The 22,676-nt window shown below is 43.9% G+C and overlaps 1 protein-coding gene across 1 annotated transcript; it reads left to right on the top strand.

The window, feature by feature from the left end:
• Nucleotides 1-5,498: 5,498 nt before the first annotated feature.
• On the top strand, nucleotides 5,499-6,466 carry PRR15 (proline rich 15). The gene has a single exon (XM_030295178.1). The coding sequence runs from the start codon at nucleotides 5,499-5,501 to the stop codon at nucleotides 5,877-5,879; it is 381 nt and encodes a 126-aa protein (XP_030151038.1). The 3' UTR covers nucleotides 5,880-6,466.
• The last annotated feature ends 16,210 nt before the right edge of the window (nucleotides 6,467-22,676 follow it).

Raw genomic sequence — 22,676 nt, forward strand, 5'->3', positions numbered from 1 at the left:
TGCTATAAAAAGCGGATCCCAGATTCAGGCATGGGTGTAATGCTCAGTCATGAAGTTTATAAACTAAATCCAGCAACACGATGTGAAAACACAGAAAGGAGAAAAGGAATATCAAACTACCCATACATTGATGACAAGAAAGGAAAAGGCCACTGGAGATCAGCATCTAATTTGCAAAGAATGGAAGCATCTATAAAAGAGAGGAATAAAGGAAGGGAGGAGAGGAAGGAATGGAAAAGACGAAAAGAGTAAATGTAAAAATAGGGGCAAAAAAAAAAAAAAATAGACTAACCCTCCAACATTAACTATAGGTATCCCTGGGTGAAAAGAATATAAATGATCTTTATTTTCTTCATTTTGATTAGCTGTGCTGCTTAAATTCTCTCATGTGTTTTCTATTGCCCAGTTCCTACTATAAATGCTTTAAAAGAAAATAATCTATTTCCCAGTCTCCAAAGAAACGGCAGGTTTAACCTTGAAAGTTCTTATTTTAATTTCTAGTATGCAAATCTTGCCCTCTAGGAATTCATTCTCTTTTGCCTTTGAGTGTTATCATTTATTGCACTTAAATGTGCACCTAAGAGGCCAGTGAATTAGGAAGGAAGGGAGGAAGGGAGGAAGGAAGGAAGGGAGGGAGGAAGGGAGGGAGGAAGGGAGGGAGGGAGGAAGGGAGGGAGGAAGGGAGGGAGGGAGGAAGGGAGGGAGGGAGGGAGGAAGGGAGGGAGGGAGGGAGGGAGGGAGGGAGGAAGGGAGGAAGGGGGGGAGGAAGGAAGGAAAGAGGGAAGGAAAGAAATGTTCTAATTCAAACTATCTACACATTTAAAAAAAATAAAATATGACAAGAAAAAATATTATTAAGAAATGTAAGCACTGCCCAATCTAAGCATATTTAAATTCTGTAACATTAAAAGTCACCTGCTATTCACTGGATAGATAAATCAACTTTTCAATGTAGGTGGCTTACTTCTATAAACTTTCCCATCACTTAAACATTTCACTAAATCCTCCTTCAGTGAAGAACTTTTCAGATTGGTCAGAAAAAAAATGTGGCCATACTACCTTTTTTCCCTTTTGAACAATATATTTTTCTATAACTCTAATAGATTGTATCAAAAGGGAACACTTTTGGCTGCTAGTAACAGGAAACTGCATTTAAATCTGTGATGAAATCATAGGAATATATATTATCTCACTCAACTAGTAGTCTGGAGGCAGATGGTTCCAGGGTTCTTTCAGGGGCTCATCAATATCATCAAGACCCAGACACTTTTCACACTCCCATGCCATCATCCTTAGCATGTTGGTTTTTATTCCCATGCCTGTTGACTCACTGCTACAATATGGCTGCTGCAACACCAGACATCATATCCTCATGCTGTGCTTAAATGTAAAAATCAAGGGTACAGCAAAAGATTTTCTTCTCTCAGAAAGCTCTGTCCTTTATCCACGGAGGAAACATTCCCAGACATCTTCCTTATGGCCCCATAAGTCAGAACTGGATGGGTACTCCTAATTACCAGAGGCTGTGAAAGTATCTATGGTTTAATTAAGCCTTCCTCCTTGATCCAGTGTCTTCATCTGTGATGGAATGGCACTATGAGGACTTGTCCTGTCCTTGCCTTCCAGGGGCTGGCCTGTCTTTGTTCCAGTCCTGGTGCGCTAATTCAAAGTTTACTCTCTAAAACTAATCGCAACAAATAAGTGAAATTACACCACTTTCAAATACACAGTTGTGCATTATCATTTAAACATCCACGAATGCTAAATTAAGAAATTAATGATATAAAATATTCATTTTATATTTCATGCATTAAAACACTCTATAAAAAATTCTTTCCACTAATTCTACATTTTAAGCTGAGACAGGCATCATGTCTTTCACTATTTTGAGGCTTCAGAAAGGCCTAGGGGCGCCTGGGTGGCTCAGTCGGTTAAGCGTCTGACTTTGGCTCAGGTCACGATCCCACAGTTTGTGGGTTTGACCCCCACGTTGGGCTCTTTGCTAACAACTCAGAGCCTGGAGCCTGCTTCAGATTCTGTGTCTCCCTCTCTCTCTGCCCCACCCCGCTCATGCTCTCTCTCTTTCTCTCTCTGTGTCAAAAATAAATAAACATTAAAAAAAAAAAAAGTCCTAGAACAATGATGCTCAGATGTCAGTTGCTCTATGCCCACTCCTTCCGTAGAGTTATTCATGACATCAAGGAACATCAAAATAGTTCTTTGAAAAATCAGAGCATCCTGCAAGATGAAGCAGGTTGGAATTCTGCTTTCATTAGTGAAAATGGCCTATGGCAACTCCTTTCTACCCAACCAATAAAAAGCACGCATATGTTCCCAGGAGCACAAGCCTGAACCTGGCCGAAATCCACTGGTTCACATCCTCTAGTGGCTCAGGGCTGCACTGGTACTCCCCAGGTGGAATGCCTGTCCACTGGACCTCCAAACTTAAGGGAAGGAAATTCACATCTTCATTAAGTCCCTTAAGGGCCCAAGACTGGCAGGCTGTGGTCTCACGTGCTAGTTAAGACCCTGGGAACTGGAGTCAGACCTCCTGGGTTCAAATCCGGCCTTGCAACTTACCAGGCATGCAACTTTGAGCAACCATTTACCACCTTTCAGTGCTAGGGTCTCCTCGCCTGTCAAATGAGGAAACAACAGCACCTACATACTTGGGTTCCTGTAAGGAGTAAATGTGTTACCCCCAGAGAGCGCTGGAAACCGCGCCTGGCAGGCACACAGAGAACTTGTTAATATTACGCCTTTCAACTAAGGGTGCCTGCAACTCTGCAACATTTTGCCTGGATATGAAACAGTTCCTGTGAATTACAAAACTGGACCCCTGGGAATTGAGTGGCCACGGCTGGGGACCCGGAGAGAAAGAGAAAAAAGAAATCAGGGCAGGGGCAGAGAAAAAGCTGCAGCAACATTTACCCTGCGGATCCCACCTACAGCCTCGGTCTCCTGGCCAGGGTCTCCTCTACTGTTTCTTCTTCTTCCAGAAGGAGTCCGGCCGGCGTGCGGCGCAGCTCAGCCTTTCTCCAATCAGACACCCCAAGGCCGGCGCCACGTACGTGACCTGATCCAATCTGCTGCCCTGGAGGGCGGGAACGCAAAGTTCCTACCTGCACCTGCGGCAGCTGTGGCCGCCTCCTGGATTGGTGTTCCCCCTCCGCCCCCTTCCCGGGGGTTCTGGTTTCTCGAATACTTGGCGAATGACCAGCAGGTGGGCAGACAGATGTCTCTCCCGTGCAAAGGACCAACGTGTAGGAAGGTTCAGTACACCAGAGTGAGCAGCCGAGGTCCCATCTCCCGCGGCTGCCGGGGAGTCGCTAGCAGGGAAGAGGGAGGCGCGCGAGAATGAAAGGCTACTAACCGGGAGAGCTTATCTGGGTATTCACCTGGGGCAGTGAGCCTGGCACCTGTTCCGCCGCGGGGCCCTCACGCCGGAGCCGAGCGCGCTGCGAGCCCAGAACTGCCGCCACCGCTGCGCCGAACAGAAGTTGGAAGCGCCAGGGGAGACGAGCAGCAGCAATCGGCTTAGCTGGACTGCAGACATTTCGGCAGGCACACCTTCCAGAAAAAAAGCCCGACCTCCCCAGGTTGTCCCAAGCGCACCTCCTCCGTTCTCTTGGAGGTGAGGTCGGCTCAGAGTCTTGGGATCTTCAGAAGCCCGAACAGGTGAGCAATCAGGGTGGTTTTGCATCCGCCAAGACAGAGCTCATTCCAAGGTGTCAACCTGGGGTGCTACCCCGGCTCCGGAGAGGTTTCGAGCCACAGGCGCTCTGCGTAAATTTGCGTAATTTGCAGTGTTTTCCTTGCGCAATTAGTGCCGAGCCTTTCCGCGCACACGTCGGTTGTGGAAAAGAGAATGTAGGGTAGAAGACAGAAGGCAGCCATCGGCACACCCCACCACCCATGAATAACTTGGGGTGCTTCGCTGATCCGTAAAATACAGGGAGCAGGAGGTTTGCAGACCCAACTGCAAACCGTGCCCTGGGGAGAGGGTGCCTTTTTAGGGGAAGAACTTTTGGCGGCTTCATCTTCTATTGTTTTCAAGTCGTGGCCCGAGTGTGCCCTCGGGGCATCCTGGGGAGGAGCCGGGGCCCGGGTCTCTGCTGCGGAGGCCGCTGCGCCGCCTCGCGTAGGCGCTCAAACTTTCCCGGCGGTTCCGAGAGCAGAACTTTTCCAACAACAAACACCGCTCAAGTTTTGCTCCCCGGCGCGCCGGCAACTCCCGCGAGCACCAGGCGCGTGGGCTGGGACGGAGCCCAGAGGAAACCTGGAAATGCTCCCGGGCGCAAGCGAACCGTGCGCGTTCGTACAGTTAGTGCCGAGCGCGGAAGGCGCGCACAGGTGTCTCGCTCCCCATATTAGCACCTTAAGTGCTAATAAACAGTCTTTTCGGGCCGCAGAGCGCTGCTTTAAAAGCTGGGGAGAAACAGATGGGTTTGGAGTTCCTGACTGCGCGCCGCAGGTTTCTCTCCTTTGGAGGAAGGAATTGCGCAAAAAAGAACAGACGCCTTTAATTTGTAACTAAAAATCTCAAGAGTTGCGCTGCCTGGTACAAAGTCGGTGCGTATGTTCATACAGAACTAAAAAGAAGAGGACGTTTGCCGCTTGGCCTCATCTCAACCATCGGTGGGGTGGCTTCGAGGAGACGTAAGATTGGTGTCTGGGGAATAAAAGGAAGAGTGGGACCGCGGTTTTCAAGGGAAATTAAGTCTAGACCAGTTTCTCTGAAAGCGGCAAGGCAGAAGTTCTGTCAAAAGAATTTAAAAGAAACAGCACATCCTGAGCTTTTCCCTCGCTCTTATCGGCATGTACATTCCCCCCAGAAAATCACATCGAAGAGGATTCTGGGACAGAAGTCTATGGAAAAACACCTTCAAGGGAAATTTCGGAACTGTTGACAGGAGTCTAATATTCAGTGCTCACCCATAGCACACCCCCTTCCGAGCGCCCTCCGCTCAGGTGCTCATCCAAGAGGAGGCCCCGCGGGGCCGAGCTGGGTCACTCTGGGGCGTCCCTCTACAATCAGGGTAACAGGCCAGGCCAGCTTCCTCTCGGGCCGGCTTAATCCGCACGCCCGGGAACCTCCCCCGGCGGCCCCCGCGCAGACCACCGCACCGGCCCTGGAGGCCAGGCGAGGGTTGAGGCGGGGGAGTGCCAAGGTGTCTGGAGACCAGATGGTGGCGCCCTGGAGGCCACCACTCGTCCGCCCGCGCCCCCCGGGGACGCGGCGGTGCCCTCGGAGGGCCGCGTAGCTCCTGGCCTGCGGGTGCTCGGACCCGGGCCGATCCGGTGACGGGCGGAGCGAGGGGAGGAAGTGGGGTTGGGGGCACGTGACTTGGACAAACCCATAACCACGTTCTGTTTGCTTCCCGGGTACAGGCCGCCGCCTAGGCTCCCAGCCCGTAGCCTGCTTTCCTGCCGCGGACCGCCGGCCCCACCGGGAAAGAGGGCCCTTCCCCACCTGCCGCGCCCCGCGCCGCCCGGCCATGGCCGACAGCGGCGGCACGGGCAGCTCTGGGTCCTGGTGGAAATCGCTAACCAACAGCAGAAAGAAAAGCAAGGAAGCCGCGGTAGGGGCGCAGCCTCCCGCCCAGCCTGCCCCCGGGGAGCCCGCGCCACCCAGCGCCGACTCGACTGGCAGCTCCCGGGAGAATCAGCACCCCAATCTCCTTGGGGGCGCCGGCGAGCCCCACAAGCCGGACAAGTTGTGCGGGGAGAAGTCAGGCAGCAGCCGCCGCAATTTGAAGATCTCGCGCTCCGGCCGCTTTAAGGAGAAGAGGAAAGTGCGCGCCACTCTGCTCCCCGAAGGAGTCAGGTCCCCTGAGGAGGCGGGCTTCCCTGGTGACCCCCACGACGACAAGCAATAGCCACAGCGCGGCGGGACTGTCTTTCTCCCCGCCACTCCTCCCTACCCTAGCCCGAGAATTGCGGCCCGCCCCAGTACCTGGTTCTAATCCCACCAACTTCTGAGTATTCACACAAGGCCTCCACGATTTTAATTTCCTGGAAATTGAAGTGTCGGTTAAGTTTTCAATATTTCATGGCTCGAGGAGGCACTGAATATGTACTTGTGGTAAGCGAAGATACCTGCCACAGAGGAAGTTGGCATAATCCTTTTTTTCCCCCAAGAGTGGCCCCTTGTGCCACCTGGGGAGTGAGAAGGGTACTTCTCTGAGTGGGTCACTCACCTGGAACTGCACAGCCCCTCCAACGAGGAAGCAGTGCTCCGATTCAGGACTCGCTATTGGAGAGCAAATCACACTGCTGTTTTCAAGGCCAGAGAAATGCACTTTAGAAGTACTTGTGTAGACTCGTACCTAAGGGAAGGGCTGAGAGGGAGCAGGAAGCATTCTTAGGTAGAAGCATTAGAAGTAAGGCAAGGTTGCTTTTAATGTTGAACTACAAAACTGTACTGCCTGTTTTAGTGTGGACCATTAAACCCGCTGCACCCTAAGCCTTAAGGTGACATTTGTGTTTTTTCCATTGCAAGACTGAAGTCTGTCATACTTAAAAGCAGGCATACAAAATCCAAAGTGACAGAGTTAATCATTTGCCACACAGTATAACAGCTACTCCTGGAAAGCTAGGGGAGGGGCACGTTTCTCAGAACTAGCAACACCCCGACTGGCACCAGTTAGCCGATGTCTCTATTTACTAATTAAATTTGAGGAAGGGAAGGAGAAGTACTAAATAATTATTCCTAAATTTTCTTTGTTACTTCGGTACATCTTCAGACAGTAATGTCTCACAATGCTAGTAGTAATTCTTTTTTGTATTGTTAACCATACTAACAATTCTCTGAAAATCCTTAAACAAATGGACTGGACTCTTAGTTTGTGCAAAGCCGTCTTCTTTTCCCACCCCTTTGCTGCAAAAGCTTACTTTAGTCTGATTTATGCATTTATCTAGTTTCAAAGCCTTTAGATGTACTAATCTGAAGATTCTGAACAAAAATCTACCTGTTTGCTTTTGTTATGAACTTCAAGAAAAGGAGTAAATGAATACCGCTTGCTTTCAGCAAATTACAAGGAGTTATTGTAGTGGTTAAGGGCCACTGGGCTCTTTCCACCACAATTCAGTTCATTTATAAACATCCAGAAATACATAGGGAAATTGTAGTGGTCAAAGTGTGTGTGTGTGTGTGTGTGTGTGTGTGTGTGTGTGTGTAGTTTAGATAATTACAAGCAAGAACTTGATTGGAGCTTCTAAATGTGTTCTATAGAAAGAGGCAGATTTTCATTTCTCTCAAATTAGTAATTTATAAAATACCAAAACATGTTCATGGGCTAAAGAGATTGACCAATGAAACGATGAAAATGGCTAACCTCATGAATCAAGCTTGGGTACCAGCACAATAATAGAGTTTACCATTTGATATATGAGTTTCCACATACCAAAGATTACTCCAAAGGAAATTTTTTATATGAGGATTATGAACACCTTACATTAAAAGAGAGAATGTTTGAGCTTTTTTTTTTTTTTAATCTTGAAAAGACTTTTTTGCTGTGTATTTAGAACTGAGAGTACGTAACCAAAGAGTCATCAGGGTGAGCCTCCTGGATGAGGAAGACTTCAAATCTGTTTTAAGTGGGCCTCCCCTCTCTAGACTCTGATGCAAAAGAGGGAGAGGAGAGCATGCTGGGGAGATTCGTGGTAAGAAGGGACACGTGGGCTTGGCAGATCACTGGGAGTAAAGCAAGTAGAAACTGTCAAATAAAGCCTTGGAACACCCTCATAAAGCATTTTGATTTCACTTCAAAATCAGAATAAGTAGTCAAAATCAGAATAAGCATCCCAAATAGTTTTCCCCTCCCAGGAGGCCCAATAGATTAGGACTATACCCATTCACAAAATTAAGCCTGCAATTGCATAATTTAAAACTTTTACACTCATTCTTTCATCCGTAGTTTTATTGTTTTAGAAAACATTTTTTCTTCTTAAGAACTTTTGCGTTCACAAAACATTGGCATCTTCCCAGGTTCTGCATCTAGCTTGGGATCCCATCCAAGTCTACAATTGCTGCAGATAATCAATAGCAGACCTATAGCATGGAACTTATCAGCATGGTATCTTTACCTCGCTGTTCTGGAAGAATCGAAAACCATGCTAATGGGAGTTATGACAGCGAATGCAATTCACAATCCATGGTTGCGGTTTGTAATTACAGAGTTTTCGAGCAGTCCTAATTATGCAGTGGGAGGAATGCACTGATTTAATCCCAACTCAGTGAAATCAGAAACCAGGCAAAATTGGTGGGATAAAAAGATCATGGGTAAGATGAGATAATTTGACAAAGTGTCTTACTGGGATTTATACGCTTTACAGATGATTAATTACATTCTCATATATACAGACTTACATTTTTTTTTAAACCTCATGATAATGTATAGTAAATCAAGGGAAGGTGTTGAATTAAATTTGGAGTTAATTAGATTAGAGACTTTTGCTTTCTTTAAACCCCTTTACAAATGAAATTTCAACCACAAGTTTGGAAACCATTAAAAAAATGTTAATACCACGCTTCCAAATGATATGGGGGGAAAGGGACAAAAATCTAGTTGTGTGTTTGCTAAATTCTTTCACAACCATGATAGTTATATGCACAGGATGGTTTTCTCCTCTGCGACTCTCCTTGCAAAGTCAGTAGCCGAGCAGTGACTCATATCATCGGTCACCTGAACGTCCCTTTGTGTTCATGCTTTCATTGTTCAGCCCATTCTGACTTGCATCTCGAGAGCGGAGATTCTGTTTTGTATATGCAGTCAGGATTTTCTGCTTCAGTGTGACCCTGGGAAGTATTTATTGTGCTTTGAAACATAATGTGAACTCAGCAAGCCTGATTTTGCCACATCCTTAGAAAGAAAGTGTAAACCCAATGAACAGTAGCATTGGCTAAAGCATTGTCAAAAATCACACTCCTGAGATATTCAGAAGAAAAATTTTGGTGCCTTCAAATAATAAATAAATAAAAATATACACAGAAATAATTTCAAAGAAAGTGAACCAGAAAGGAATAACTCAGAGTGGGATAATAATATCCAATGACCACCGGACCCTTTTATGAGGAAAAGAGAGGAAGATTTTTACTTCTCCCTGGCTGAGTAGTGTCAGCCAGACTAGAAACTAACACACAAAAAGCTGGCCTGATAGATCCAGTAAGGGAAACTGATCTTTTCAAAATCTATTTCAGGGGCACCTTGGTGGCTCAGTTGGTTAAGTGTTTGCCTTCAGTTCAGGTTGTGATCTCATGGTTTGTGAGTTCAAGCCCTGCATCGGGCTCTGGTGATGACAGCTCAGAGCCTGGAGCCTGCTTTGGATTTTATGTGTCTCTCTCTCTACCCCTCCCCTGCTCATGCTCTGTCTCTCTCTCTCTCTCTCAAAAATAAATAGACATTTAAAAAATTGTTTTAAATCTATTTAAAAATAATAATAAAAGTCCATTTTATTCGTGGAGTGTTTTATTATAATTATACAGAAATGTAGGAGATTCTTTCTTGGGATAAGCTCAAGTGTATCTCCATGGTAAGTAGAAAGTGGGACGAGAGATATTTTATCCCCTTCCAGTGTCAACATACAAGTACCTTAGACTAGAAACAAGTGTGCAGCCCCAGGCAAACTTTGTCACTGATGAGCAGGGTGGCCATTAGGTATTTTTCTTCCCACCTCTTCTCTGTATTCCCACATCCCATTCTCACTTGCCTCAAAGCCATGGCACATGCATTCCCATTAAGCTCAGAGTTGAAGAAGAAGGGGTACCAGGAGGCACAGAGGCCTTCCCTGGCCTCCTGCAGGCATGGCATATTCACAACCACTTTGTCAAAAGATGGCCCTGCAGACTGGGAATTTGGGAAGAATAGCATTCGTGATAAGAGAAGACTATCACTAAGGAGATAGGACATAAGGAAACAGCACAGGCCTTCCCTAGCAGAGGACAGCTGACCATTTGTACAGAAATGGAAACAGCTATAGACCACAAGAAATAAGACAGAACGCATAAGCAATCCTTCTGGGTATTCAAAGCAAGGAAATCAGCTGTGCTTCCAAACTGAACTGTGCTACAGAGGACAAAATCATGGGCTCATAATTGCCATGTCAGAGTTGTTGATAAACCTCATGCAATGAAAAGATCCATGAGGGAGAAAACACTGATCAGAGGAGGAGCTAAGATAGTAGAACAGCATGGAAGTTATTTTCTGTGTCTGGCATTGATGAAATACAGCCAGATCAACACTAAACCATCCTGCACACCTAGAAAACTGATCTGAGGATTCACACAACAATCTGCACAACCTGAACCACAGAATTCAGCAGGTACGTGGCACGGAAAGGTGAACTGGGGGAGAGAGAAGCCACAGAGGGCAGGGAGCTGTTTTTGCTTGTGGAGAGAGGACAGAGACGGAGGGAAAGTATGGGAAAAGCACCCCCCCACACAAAGCAGCTGGAGAGAAAGTGGAAAAGTGGAAACAGCCACAGGGACTGAACAAGAAAGGGAGAAAGAAGAGGGTTTAAATTCCATTAAGTCTCTATAAATAGGGGGAGCACAGAGTCTGAAACTGTGCAGCTGAATACCTTGTGGTGCTCTGCGGGGAAGGGCAAATCCCCAGGAGCAGAGTGAAGTTGGTGGGGGGGGTCCTCGGGCCACACAGGGAGAGGGAGTTCCCCTGCTGGGACAACATGTGGTAGAGCCCTTGTGGCCACCCCAGCAGACCCCAGAGGTCCCAGAAGACCCCAGAGAACAACCACATTCACTGGTTCTGGAACAAGGTCGTTAAGGGTGAAGCCTGGTGGCAGATGTGTGTCATGATTTTCCATAATCCCTGAAACACTTCTGCTACATGATCACGTGAACTTTTCTGGGGCGGGCTGGCACCCAGCTGCAGTCTCTGGGCCTTGGCAGCAGCACGGACCCACAAACGTTCTTGGGTGTGGCCTGCATGCAGCCATTGCTCAGTGAGACCCTCCTATGGAGGGTCAGAACAGGTCAAAACTGCAGTCCCTCAGAAGTCAGGGATTGGGAAACACAGCCAAGTCTGAGATAAAACTCAGGAGGGAGGTGACACCTGGCAACCTGATGGCTTGGTCACCAACAGTGTAAAAGTGGGGAGTGGACAGAAGCCAGAGACAAAGGACGAGTGCACAATTACTGATCAGAGAGAACAGAGTTCTGATAGTAAAGACTGGGTAGCTGGGTGACGCCATTTTCACCACTCCCGCACATGCCCATACACACCTACAAGTGCCACAACAATCCACCCCAGTAAGCTAAGCAGCACCATCTAGTGGAGAACGGAGCCATTACACGGAGCCACGCCCGACGGGACCAACTTCAATTTTCAGGAACAGAAGTCTGTCCACCTGCTTAGTTTACTGCTATAAAGTGCTTCACAGTTTGACTTCTAGGGGAAAATGATGTAATTTCAATCATATTTCAGTCTGTTCACTGATCCATCTACTCAATTTTCTTTTTTTCTTTTTCGTTTTTTGTCTTTTTCTTGAATACAGAAAGAGAAAAAATTTATTTTTATTTTCAATTTATTAAAAATACTTTTCTTTAATTTTTCCTACTATATTTTTTACTTTTTAAAAAAAATTTCAAATTCTATTTTGCTTCCATCATTTCATGTTATTCTATTTCATTATATTCATTTTCTCAAATTTTCAAACCTTTTCCTTTTTTTTTCTTGTTCCCCTTTTTCTCTAATCTAACAGGCCCCTTTCAACACCCAGACCAAAACACACCTGGGATCTAGCATCACTTATTTGATTTGTGTGTGTGTGTGTGTGTGTGTGTGTGTGTGTGTGTGTTGTTTTTAATTTTTTAATTTTTTTTACCTTATTAATTCCTTTTCTTCCTTCAAAATGACAAAACAAAGGAATTCACCCAAAAAGAAAGAGCAGGAAGAAACGACAGCCAGGGATTTAATCAACACAGATACAAGCAAGATCTCTGTACCAGAATTTAGAATCACGATAATAAGAATACTAGCTGGGGTCAAAAATAGATTAGAATCCCTTTCTGCAGACATAAAAGAAGTAAAAGCTAGTCAAGATGAAATAAAAAATGTGATAACTGAGCTGCAATCTCGAATGGATGCCACGGGGGCAAGGGTGGATGAGGCAGAACAGCAACTCACCAGTATAGAGAACAAACTTATGGAGAATAATGAAGCAGGAAAAAAGAGGAAATCTAAGGCAAAAGAGTACAATTTAAGAATTAGAGACACTGGTGACTCATTAAAAAGGAACAACATCAGAATGATAGGGGTCCCAGAAGATAAAGAGAGAGAAAAAGGGGTAGAAGGGTTGTGTAAGCAAATCATAGTGGAAAACTATACTAACCTGGGGAAAGACCCAGATATCAAAATCCAGGAAGCATGGAGGACTCCCATTAGATTCAACAAAAACTGACCATTAACAACGCATATCATAGTCAAATTCACAAAATACTCAAGCAAGGAAAGCATCATGAAAGCAACAAGGGAAAAAAAATCCTTACCCTACAAGGGAAGACAGATCAGGTTTGCAGCAGACCTATCCACAGAAACTTGGCAGGTCAGAAAAGAGTGGCAGGATATATTCAATGTGCTAAATCAGAAAAATATGCAGCCAAGAATTCTTTATCCAGCAAGGCTGTCATTCAAAATAGGAGAGATTAAAAGCTTCCCAGACAAACAAAAATTAAAGGAGTTCATTACCACTAAACCAGCCCTGCAAGAAATTTCAAGGGGGACTCTCTGAGGGGAGAAAAGATGAAAAACAAACAAACAAACAACAAAAAATGAAAAGACCAAAAGCAACAAAGACTAGAAAGGACCAGAGAACACCACCAAAAACTCCAACTCTCCAAGAAACATAATGGCAATACATTCATATCTGTCAGTGCTCACTCTAAATGTCAATGGACTAAATACTCCAATCAAAAGACATAGGGATACAGAATGGATAAGAAAACAAGATCTGTCTATATGCTGTTTACAAGATACCACTTAAAAAAATTTTTTTTAATGTTTATTTATGTGTGAGAGATGGAGACAGAATGTGAACAGGGGAGGAGCAGAGAGTGAGGGAGACACAGAATCTGAAGCAGGCTCCAGGCTCCAAGCTGTAAGCACAGAGCCTGACCTGGGGCTCGAACCCATGAACTGTGAGATCATGACCTGAGCGAAGTCAGACGCCTAACCAACTGAGCCACCCAGGGGCTCCTAAGAGACCCACTTTAGACCTAAAGACACCTTCAGATTGAAAGTAAGGGGATGGAGAACCATCTATCATGCTAATGGTCAACAAAAGAAAGCCAGAATTTATCAGACAATCTAGACTTTAAAATAAAGACTGTACGGGCGCCTGGGTGGCACAGTCAGTTAAGCGTCCAACTTCAGCTCAGGTCATGATCTCACGGTCCGTGAGTTCGAGCCCCGCGTCAGGCTCTGGGCTGATGGCTCAGAGCCTGGAGCCTGTTTCCGATTCTGTGTCTCCCTCTCTCTCTCTGCCCCTCCCCCGTTCATGCTCTGTCTCTCTCTGTCCCAAAAATAAATAAATGTTGAAAAAAAAATTTTAAATAAAGACTGTAACAAGAGATGAAGAAGGTCATTATGTCATAGATAAGGGGTCTATCCACCAAGAAGACCTAACACTTGTAAACATTTATGCTCCAAATGTGAGAGCACCCAAATATATAAATCAATCACAAACATAAAAAAACTCATTGATAATACTACCATCATAGTAGGGGACTTCAACACCCCACTTACAACAATGGACGGAGCATCTAATCAGAAAATCAACAAGGAAACAATAGCTTTGAATGACACACTGGACTAGTGAAATATATATTCTTTTCCAGTGCACATGGAACTTTCTCCAGAATAGATCACATACTGGGACATAAATTAGCCCTCAACAAGTACAAAACATTGAGATCATTACCATGCATATTTTCAGACCACAACGCTATGAAACTTGTAATCAACCACAAGAAAAAATTTGGAAAGGTAACAAATAATTGGAGACTAAAGTACATCCTACTAAAGAATGAATGGGCTGTCTCTCTCTGTCCCAAAAATAAATAAACGTTGAAAAAAAAAATTAAAAAAAAAAAAAAGAATGAATGGGCTAACCAAGAAGTTAAAGAGGAAATTAAAAAGTACATGGAAACCAATGAAAATGGTAACACTACAACTCAAAACCTCTGGGATGCAACAAAGGCGGTCATAAGAAGGAAGTATATAGCAATCCAGGCCTTCCTAAAGAAGGAGCAAAGGTCTCAGATACACAAACTAACCTTACAACTTAAAGCTGGAGAAAGAATAGCAAATAAAACCCCAAAACAGCGGTAGACAGGAAATAATAAAGATTAAAGCAGAAATCAATGCTATCGAAACCAAAAAAAAAAAAACAAAAACAAAAACAAAAAAAACAGTAGAACAGATGATGAAACCAGAAGCTGGTTCTTTGAAGGAATTAACAAAATTGATAAACCACTAGCCAGTTTGATCAAAAAGAAAAAGGAAAGGACCTAAATAAATAAAATCAAGAATGAAAGAGGAGAGACCACAACCAACACAGCAGAAATACAAGCAATAATAAGAGAATGTTATGAACAATTATAAGCCAATAAAATGGGCAATCTGGAAGAAATGGACAAATTCCTAGAAACATATAAACTACCAAAACTGAAACAGGAAGAAATAGAAAATTTGAACAGACCCATAGCCAGTAAAGAAATTGAATTAGTAATAAAAAATCTCCCAAAAAAAACAAGTGTCCAGGGCCAGATGGCTTTCCAGGAGAATTCTACCAAGCATTTAAGGAAGAGTTAACACCTATTCTCCTGAAGCTGTTCCCAAAAATAGAAATGGAAGGAAAACTTCCAAACTCTTTCTATGAAGCCAGCATTACCTTGATTCCAAAACCAGACAAAGACCCTACTAAAAAGGAGAACTATAGACCGATTTCCCCGATGAACATGGATGCAAAAATCCTCAGCAAGATATTAGCCAGCCGGATCCAACAATACATTAAAAAAATTATTCACCACGTCCAAGTGGGATTTATACCTGGGAGGCAGGGCTGGTTCAATATTCGCAAAATAATCAATGTGATTCATCACATCAATAACAGAAAGGACAAGAACCACATGATCCTCTCAACAGATGCAGAGAAAGCATTTGACAAAATACAGCATCCTTTCTTGATAAAAACCCTCAAGAAAGTAGGGGTAGAGGGATCATACCTCAAGATCATAAAAGCCATATATTAAAGACACAATGCTAATATCATCCTCAATGGGGAAATACTAAGACCTTTCCCCCCAAGGTCAGGAACAAGACAGGGATGTCCACTCTTGCCACTGTTATTCAACATAGTATTGGAAGTCTTTGCCTCAGCAATCAGACAACACAAAGAAATAAAAGGCATCCAAATAGGCCAGGAGGAGGTCAAACTTTCATTCTTTGCAGATGACATGATACTCTATATGGAAACCCAAAAGTTTCCACCAAAAAACTGCTAGAACTGATCCATGAATTCAGCAAAGTTGCAGGATATAAAATCAATGCACAGAAATCGGTTGCATTCCTATACACCAACAATGAGGCACCAGAAAGAGAAACCAATGAATCAATCCCATTTATAATTGCACCAAAACCCATAAAATACCTAGGAATAAATCTAACCAAAGAGGTGAAAAATCTATACAATGAAAACTATAGAAAGCTTATAAAAGAAATCGAAGAAGACACCAAAAAATGGAAAAGTATCCCATGTTCCTGGATAGGAAGAACAAATATTGTTAAAATGTCAATACTACCCAAAGCAATCTACATATTCAATGTAATCTCTATCAAAATAACACCAGCATTCTTCACAGAGCTAGGACAAACCATCCTAAAATTTAGTATGGAACCAGAAAAGACCCCAATAGTGAAAGCAATCTTGAAAAAGAAAACCAAAGCAAGAAGCATCACAATCCCAGACTTCAGGCTGTATTACAAAGCTGTAATCCTCAAGACAGTATGGTACTGGCACAAGAACAGACACTCAGATCAATGGAACAGAACAGAGAACCCAGAAATGGGCCCACAAATGTATGGCCAACTAATCTTTACAATGCAGGAAAGAATATCCAATGGAATAAAGACAGTCTCTTCAGCAAGTGGTGCTGGGAAAACTGGACAGCGACATGCAGAAGAATGAACCTGGACCACTTTCTTACACCAGACACAAAAATAAACTCAAAATGGATGAAAGACCTAAATGTAAGACAGGAAGTGATCAAAATTCTTGAGGAGAAAGCAGGCAAAAACCTCTTTGACCTTAGCCGCAGCAACTTCTTACTCAACACGTCTCCGGAGGCAAGGGAAAGAAAAGCAAAAATGAACTATTGGGACCTCATCAAAATAAAAAGCTTCTGCACAGCGAAAAAAACAATCAGCAAAACTAAAAGGCAACCGATGGAATGGGAGAGGATATTTGCAAACGACATATCAGATAAAGGGTTAGCATCTAAAATCTATAAAGAACTTATCAAACTCAACACCCAAAAAACAAATAATCCAGTGAAGAAATGGGCAAAAGACATGAATAGACACCTCTCCAAAGAAGACATCCAGATGGCCAACTGACACATGAAAGAATGCTCCACATCACTCATCCTCAGGGAAATACAAATCAAAACCACAATGAGATACCACCTCACACCTGTCAGAATGGCTAACATGAACAACTCAGGCAACAACAGATGTTGGCAAGGATGCGGAGAAAGAGGATCTCTTTGGCACTGTTGGTGGGAATGCAAGCTGGGGCAGCCACTCTGGAAAACAGTATGGAGGTTCCTCAAAAAACTAAAAATAGAACTACCCTACGACCCAGCAATTGCACTACCAGGCATTTATCCAAGGGATACAGGTGTGCTGTTTCAAAGGGACACATGAACCCCCATGTTTATAGCAGCACTATTGACAATAGCCAAAGTGTGGAAAGAGCCAAAATGTCTGTCGATGGATGAATGGATAAAGAAGATGTGGTATATATATATCATATATATATATGGTGTGTATATATATATGGTGTATATGTATGTATATGGTATGGTGTATACATATATATCACATATATATGGTGTGTATATATATATGGTGTATATGTATGTATATACACCATATATATATATGAGATATAGATATAGATAAAGATATAGATGCAATGGAGTATTACTCAGCAATAAAAAATAATGAAATTGTGCCATTTGCAACTATGTGGATGGAACTAGAACTAGATGGTATTATGCTAAGGAAAATTAGTCAGAGAAAGACAAATATCATATTTCTTCATTCATATGAGCACTTTAAAAGACAAAACAGATGAACACAAGGGAAGGGAAGCAAAAATAATATAAAAACAGGGAGGGGGACAAACCATAAGAGACTCTTAAATATGGAGAACAGAGGGCTAATGGAGGGGTTGTGGGAGGGGGGGATGGGCTACATGGGTAAGGGGCATTAAGGAATCTACTCCTGAAATCATTGTGGCACTATACGCTAACTAACTTTGACGTGAATTAAAAAAAAATCATAATAATATATAAAATAAAATAAAATATCCATGAGGAAGTGGTTTTGATTCTGAGATGTATAACAAGATTGTTACCCATAAGACAAAATGTCTGGCCCTAAAACTAGAGAGGGTGATATTGAAGGAGCTAAAGGTACCTAGCCATGAGAAGAGCCACTGATTGACCTGTCCATTGAGTGGGCAATATGGGACCCATCTTGGACCTCCTGGGACATGCTTTTTTCGACGGGATCTTCCTTGAGTTACAATACCCTAGACTATTAATTTCTTTCTAATGCCAGCCAACCAGTGTAACTGCTGATTCATACCCTACAAGAATGGCAGGAAAAAGTTCCCACACAGTTTTCCAAGACACTTGGTCATCGTTCTCTCTCTGACTTGTTCTTGCACGAGTCTTTGCAATCTGGTGTCCGTTGATTATTCTGTAAATTACGGGATGGAGTCTATATTCCGGCTCTAAAACTCTCTTTGAGCATTCTGCAATTTTGAGCAACTGATTGTAAACGTTAGTTGACATAATGCTCCTTGTTTACTTTAAAACACAAAGGCACCACCTATTCAGTACTGATGGTCACATGGGTGCCAGGGAGGAGAATTATAAACTGTAATAAGGCTACAACCTTATGGTGTGGTGCTACCAACACCATGTTGTCATCTGACCCAACAGTTGGGGTCATTCTGCTCTACAGGAACATCAGGCTCAATATTCATGTTAGAAACAAATAGCTAACAGTTTGCCCTGTTACCTCTGCTTGGCGTATTCTTGGCCCACCTGCCTGGAACAGCGTCAATCTACCTTCAAGATTCAAGAGTCTCCTCCCGGGTAACTGTCAGGGACCTCCTTCTCCCAAAACATAGCTACTGGGAACATCTATGAGTGGTACCTTCAAGCCTGTGTTACCCACCACCACTGGCCATGTTATGTGCATGTGATCCTATGTCTCTCTGTCCCTTTCCTCGGGGAGCTCAGGGGAATTGGAGGGGGCAATGCTTATTTTTCATTCCCCTGCATGAACTCCTGGCTAATCTACTAGGATATGGACCCTCCAGATAGCACATGCAGCTAGAATGCAACTCCTCTAGGGAAGCAGGCTATGGCTGGCTGATAGAGAAATGTCTGAGGGTTGTGAATCAGCCACAGTCTGATCAGGAGAGAGAAAACACATAGTAATTTGAACCAGGAACACGTTAATATAAAGAATGATTATCCATAACAGGGATGGCTCGTAAGAAGTAATGAGAGACTGGCCAGCAAGAAGTAAAGAGAACCTGAAAAAAAGAGGTATAGCGGAAGATAAGGGGTGGCCACTACCCTGGAGGTGAGATAGATCGCTCAAGGAAGGCCCTCTCTTGCCTCAACTCCTCCAACCTTGCTGGAAAGGGTACAGCCATGAACTGCTGATTGGCAAAGAAGTCACTGTGGTGCCACACCGACAGGACTTACTGGAAATGTACCTTCTAGAACTGGAACCATGTGCCAGTGGGCTCTAAAGCACTAATCACTAAATTATTTGAACCCTATGGATAAAAATATAGGAAATATCACTGCGTGAATAAGAATGGGAAGAAATTTAGATTTCTGTAGGTTGGCTACGTTAGTTTCAAGAGGGCAATTGCTTGCTATAAAGAGTACTTCTGCAAAGTGGGGAAAAGGTGCTTCTTCCTCTGGGTGGACTTCAGCCCTGATCCGTTCCCACAGCAGATACTCTTGCACAGTAAACACCCTACACAGCCTGACCCAGCAGGTGTGAATCCATGAATAGATGGAACTATGCCCCAAAGGTGATAGGATTCAGAAAAGGACAGACTGGCTTGCCTGACTGAAAACCCAGGTTCTAGACTCAAGTTTCTAACCAGTAGTTGTGTGATTTCAGGCACATCACTTACCTGCTCTGGGCTTTCATTTCTCACTTATAAAAGTTCAGACACTGCAAGGTCAAAAATCCTATTACTGTAACGTATATGTAAAAAAAGCAGTGTCTACCTTTCTATTCAAAAACAAACCAGATTTCCAATACCTGCAACAAACTCCAGAGTAGCATTGCAATCAGCACGGTGCCCCTCGCCATTGACATATTCTGGGGAGGCTGTGATCAGATCCACCCATAACAGTTCTTCTAGCTACTGGCACTCTCTTTCTTTGTATACAGTACACATCATGATATAACTCCTACTCTTCCTTTCAGTTTCAATGATGACTTTGGTTGCTCCAGTAAGAGCCTCCAGATGGAGTTAGGTCCCCCTTGTCTGCTGTGCAGGAGCATTGTCCCTTCCTCCACCAGCAGATGGTAAGTTAGTTCAGAGAACGACTCTGATTCCTGCTGGCTCTGCTGTGCCCAGCACAGTGCTCACTGCTGGGCCAATGCAGATCTAAATCCAGTTTCTGACAAGAATAGTATAGTAGTTAGGACAGTGGGCTCTGATGTCAGATGGGTCAGATTTTATTTTAATGTTCATTTGTTTGTTTGTTTGTTTGTTTACAGGGAGCATGCATGAGCACGAGCAGGGGAGGGGCACAGAGGGAAAGAAAGAGAGAATCCCAAGCAAGCTCTGTGCTGACAGTGCAGGGCCCAAGGTGGGGCTCCATCTCACAAACCGAACCGTGAGCTCACGACCTGAGCTGAAATCAAGAGTCGGATGCTTAAGTAACTGAGCCACCCAGGCGCCTCAGGTGGGTTCGATTTAAACTCTGGCTTTTCCATTTACTGTCTGGGAAGCTATCTGAGTCACACAACCTAGCTGGGCTTTAAGTTTTTGTTCGTTTGGTTTTTTGTTTTGTTTGTGGGGTTTTGTTCTTTGTTTTTGTTTTTCCCCCGGTTGTATTGAGACATAACTGACACCTAACATTGTATTGGTTTAAGGTGTACAACACGATTCAAGATATTTGTATGTTGTAAAATGATTACCACTTTAAGTCTGCATAACCTTCATACCTCATACTGTGACAGATTTTTTTCTTGTGCTGAGAACTTGTGAGATTGACTCTCTTAGCGACTTTCAAATGTACCAGAGAGAAATGGTGATGATAGTCACCATGCTGTACATCATCAGAATCTATTAATCTTATAAGTGGAAGTTTATACCTTTTTTCCACCCATCTCCCCACCCCTTACCTCTGGAAGATAATCTGTTCTGGAAGCCACCAATCTGTTCTCTGTGAATTTGATTTTTTTTTTTTTTTTAGATTCCACATCTAGGTGAGATGATACAGAATTTGTCCTTCTCTGTCTGATATTTCCATTAGGCTTTAAATTTTTTTCATCTTTTTTTTTTTTTTTTTAATTTTTTTTTTTCAACATTTATTTATTTTTTGGGACAGAGAGAGACAGAGCATGAACGGGGGAGGGGCAGAGAGAGAGGGAGACACAGAATCGGAAGCAGGCTCCAGGCTCTGAGCCATCAGCCCAGAGCCCGACGCGGGGCTGGAACTCCCGGACCGCGAGATCGTGACCTGGCTGAAGTCGGACGCTTAGCCGACTGCGCCACCCAGGCGCCCCTAAATTTTTTTCATCTTAAAAAAAATACAATTATTTGGTTTGTTATGAAGGTTTGATATGAAGGTTTCATGGAAAGTATATAAAACTACTCCACACATGGTAAACCTTTAATAAATATTAGTCATGCTTATTATAACCAAGCTTCAATTCTGTTTATGCAATATTTGTGCAGAGGGAAGAAGGGGGAGCGTAAAAATGTGACTTGCCCCAGGCCCTGTACAACTTTGAAGAAGACCCTGAAGCAGTTTAGAAATTCAAAGCCTTTCCCATAAATTTTATAAATCTTGGGGAGCTCACACAAGCTCACTCTGACGGCTGATCATCTAAAACAGTGGTCATCTTTAGAACTGTTTACGTGTTAGAAAGAAGTCAGAGGTGTAACGGACCTTGCTGTTCTGTAAGGAAAAGCTGTTCTCAGAATGCAACTACAGTCTTATTGTGCAGTCTTCAAAGTTACTATTTTTGTTCTGCTGATTTCTTTTTCTTATCATGCTATTAATACAAATTCATCACCAATCCTTTGGAAAATACTAAATAAAATTGTCTCATAACACTACCACCTCTGAGTGTATTTTCTTTTTTTTTTTTTAAAGAGTTACTTTTTTTTATTTATTTATTTTTGAGAGAGAGATTTGAGCAGGGGAGGGGCAGAGAGACTCTTAAGCAGGCTCCACACAAGGGTTCGATCAGACAACCATGAGATCCTGACCATAAGATCACAACCTGAGCTGAAATCAAGAGTCAAACACTTAACCAACTGAGCCACCCAGGCTCCGCATCTTCCAGTTACTTTTTAAAGCATGTACTATACGTATGAGTCTGTGCGTGTGTTTAAAAGCCTTAAGTAAATCTTTATTGTTAATTTTTCCCCCAGCTGGGGGAGGGGTGATAGGGAAGGAGAGGCAAGCATCAGCCTAAAATGACTGAGACATGACCGTTGCTTTGTCCCTCTGGAGACGAAACCGTACGAAGCATCTGAACAGCACTGAACCCTAATGACACGTCCCTCCTGCCTGCAAACCTCGTGTTAGCACCTGTCACTCAGCCTGCTCCAGAATTTCCTCCTCCCAGTCACTTGAGCCAGAAAACTGGAAGTCGTTCTTGGTTCCTCCTTCTTCCTCACTCATTACCTCTCTTCACCAAATTCATTGGTCTCTTCTGTATTTCTAATGCACTCTTTTTTTTTTTTTTAATTTTTTTTTTCAATGTTTATTTATTTTTGGGACAGAGAGAGACAGAGCATGAACGGGGGAGGGGCAGAGAGAGAGGGAGACACAGAATCGGAAACAGGCTCCAGGCTCCGAGCCATCAGCCCGGAGCCTGACGCGGGGCTCGAACTCACGGACCGCGAGATCGTGACCTGGCTGAAGTCGGACGCTTAACCGACTGCGCCACCCAGGCGCCCCTCTAATGCACTTTTTCAGACGGGAACCCCTCTCTCCATCTCTCCTGCCACAAAGTGAAACCGACCACCAGTTTCTCGTGGCTGGCCCAGCCCAGCGGCCAGCTCTCCGGCCATCTGTCTCCACTCCTGCCCCACTGCAATCTGTCCCCCAACCCACCACCAAACTGAACTTTTAAAAAAGCTGAACACTT

The sequence above is a fragment of the Lynx canadensis genome, chromosome A2 (genome assembly GCF_007474595.2).
Source record: "Lynx canadensis isolate LIC74 chromosome A2, mLynCan4.pri.v2, whole genome shotgun sequence".
Taxonomy (NCBI): Eukaryota; Metazoa; Chordata; class Mammalia; order Carnivora; family Felidae; genus Lynx; species Lynx canadensis.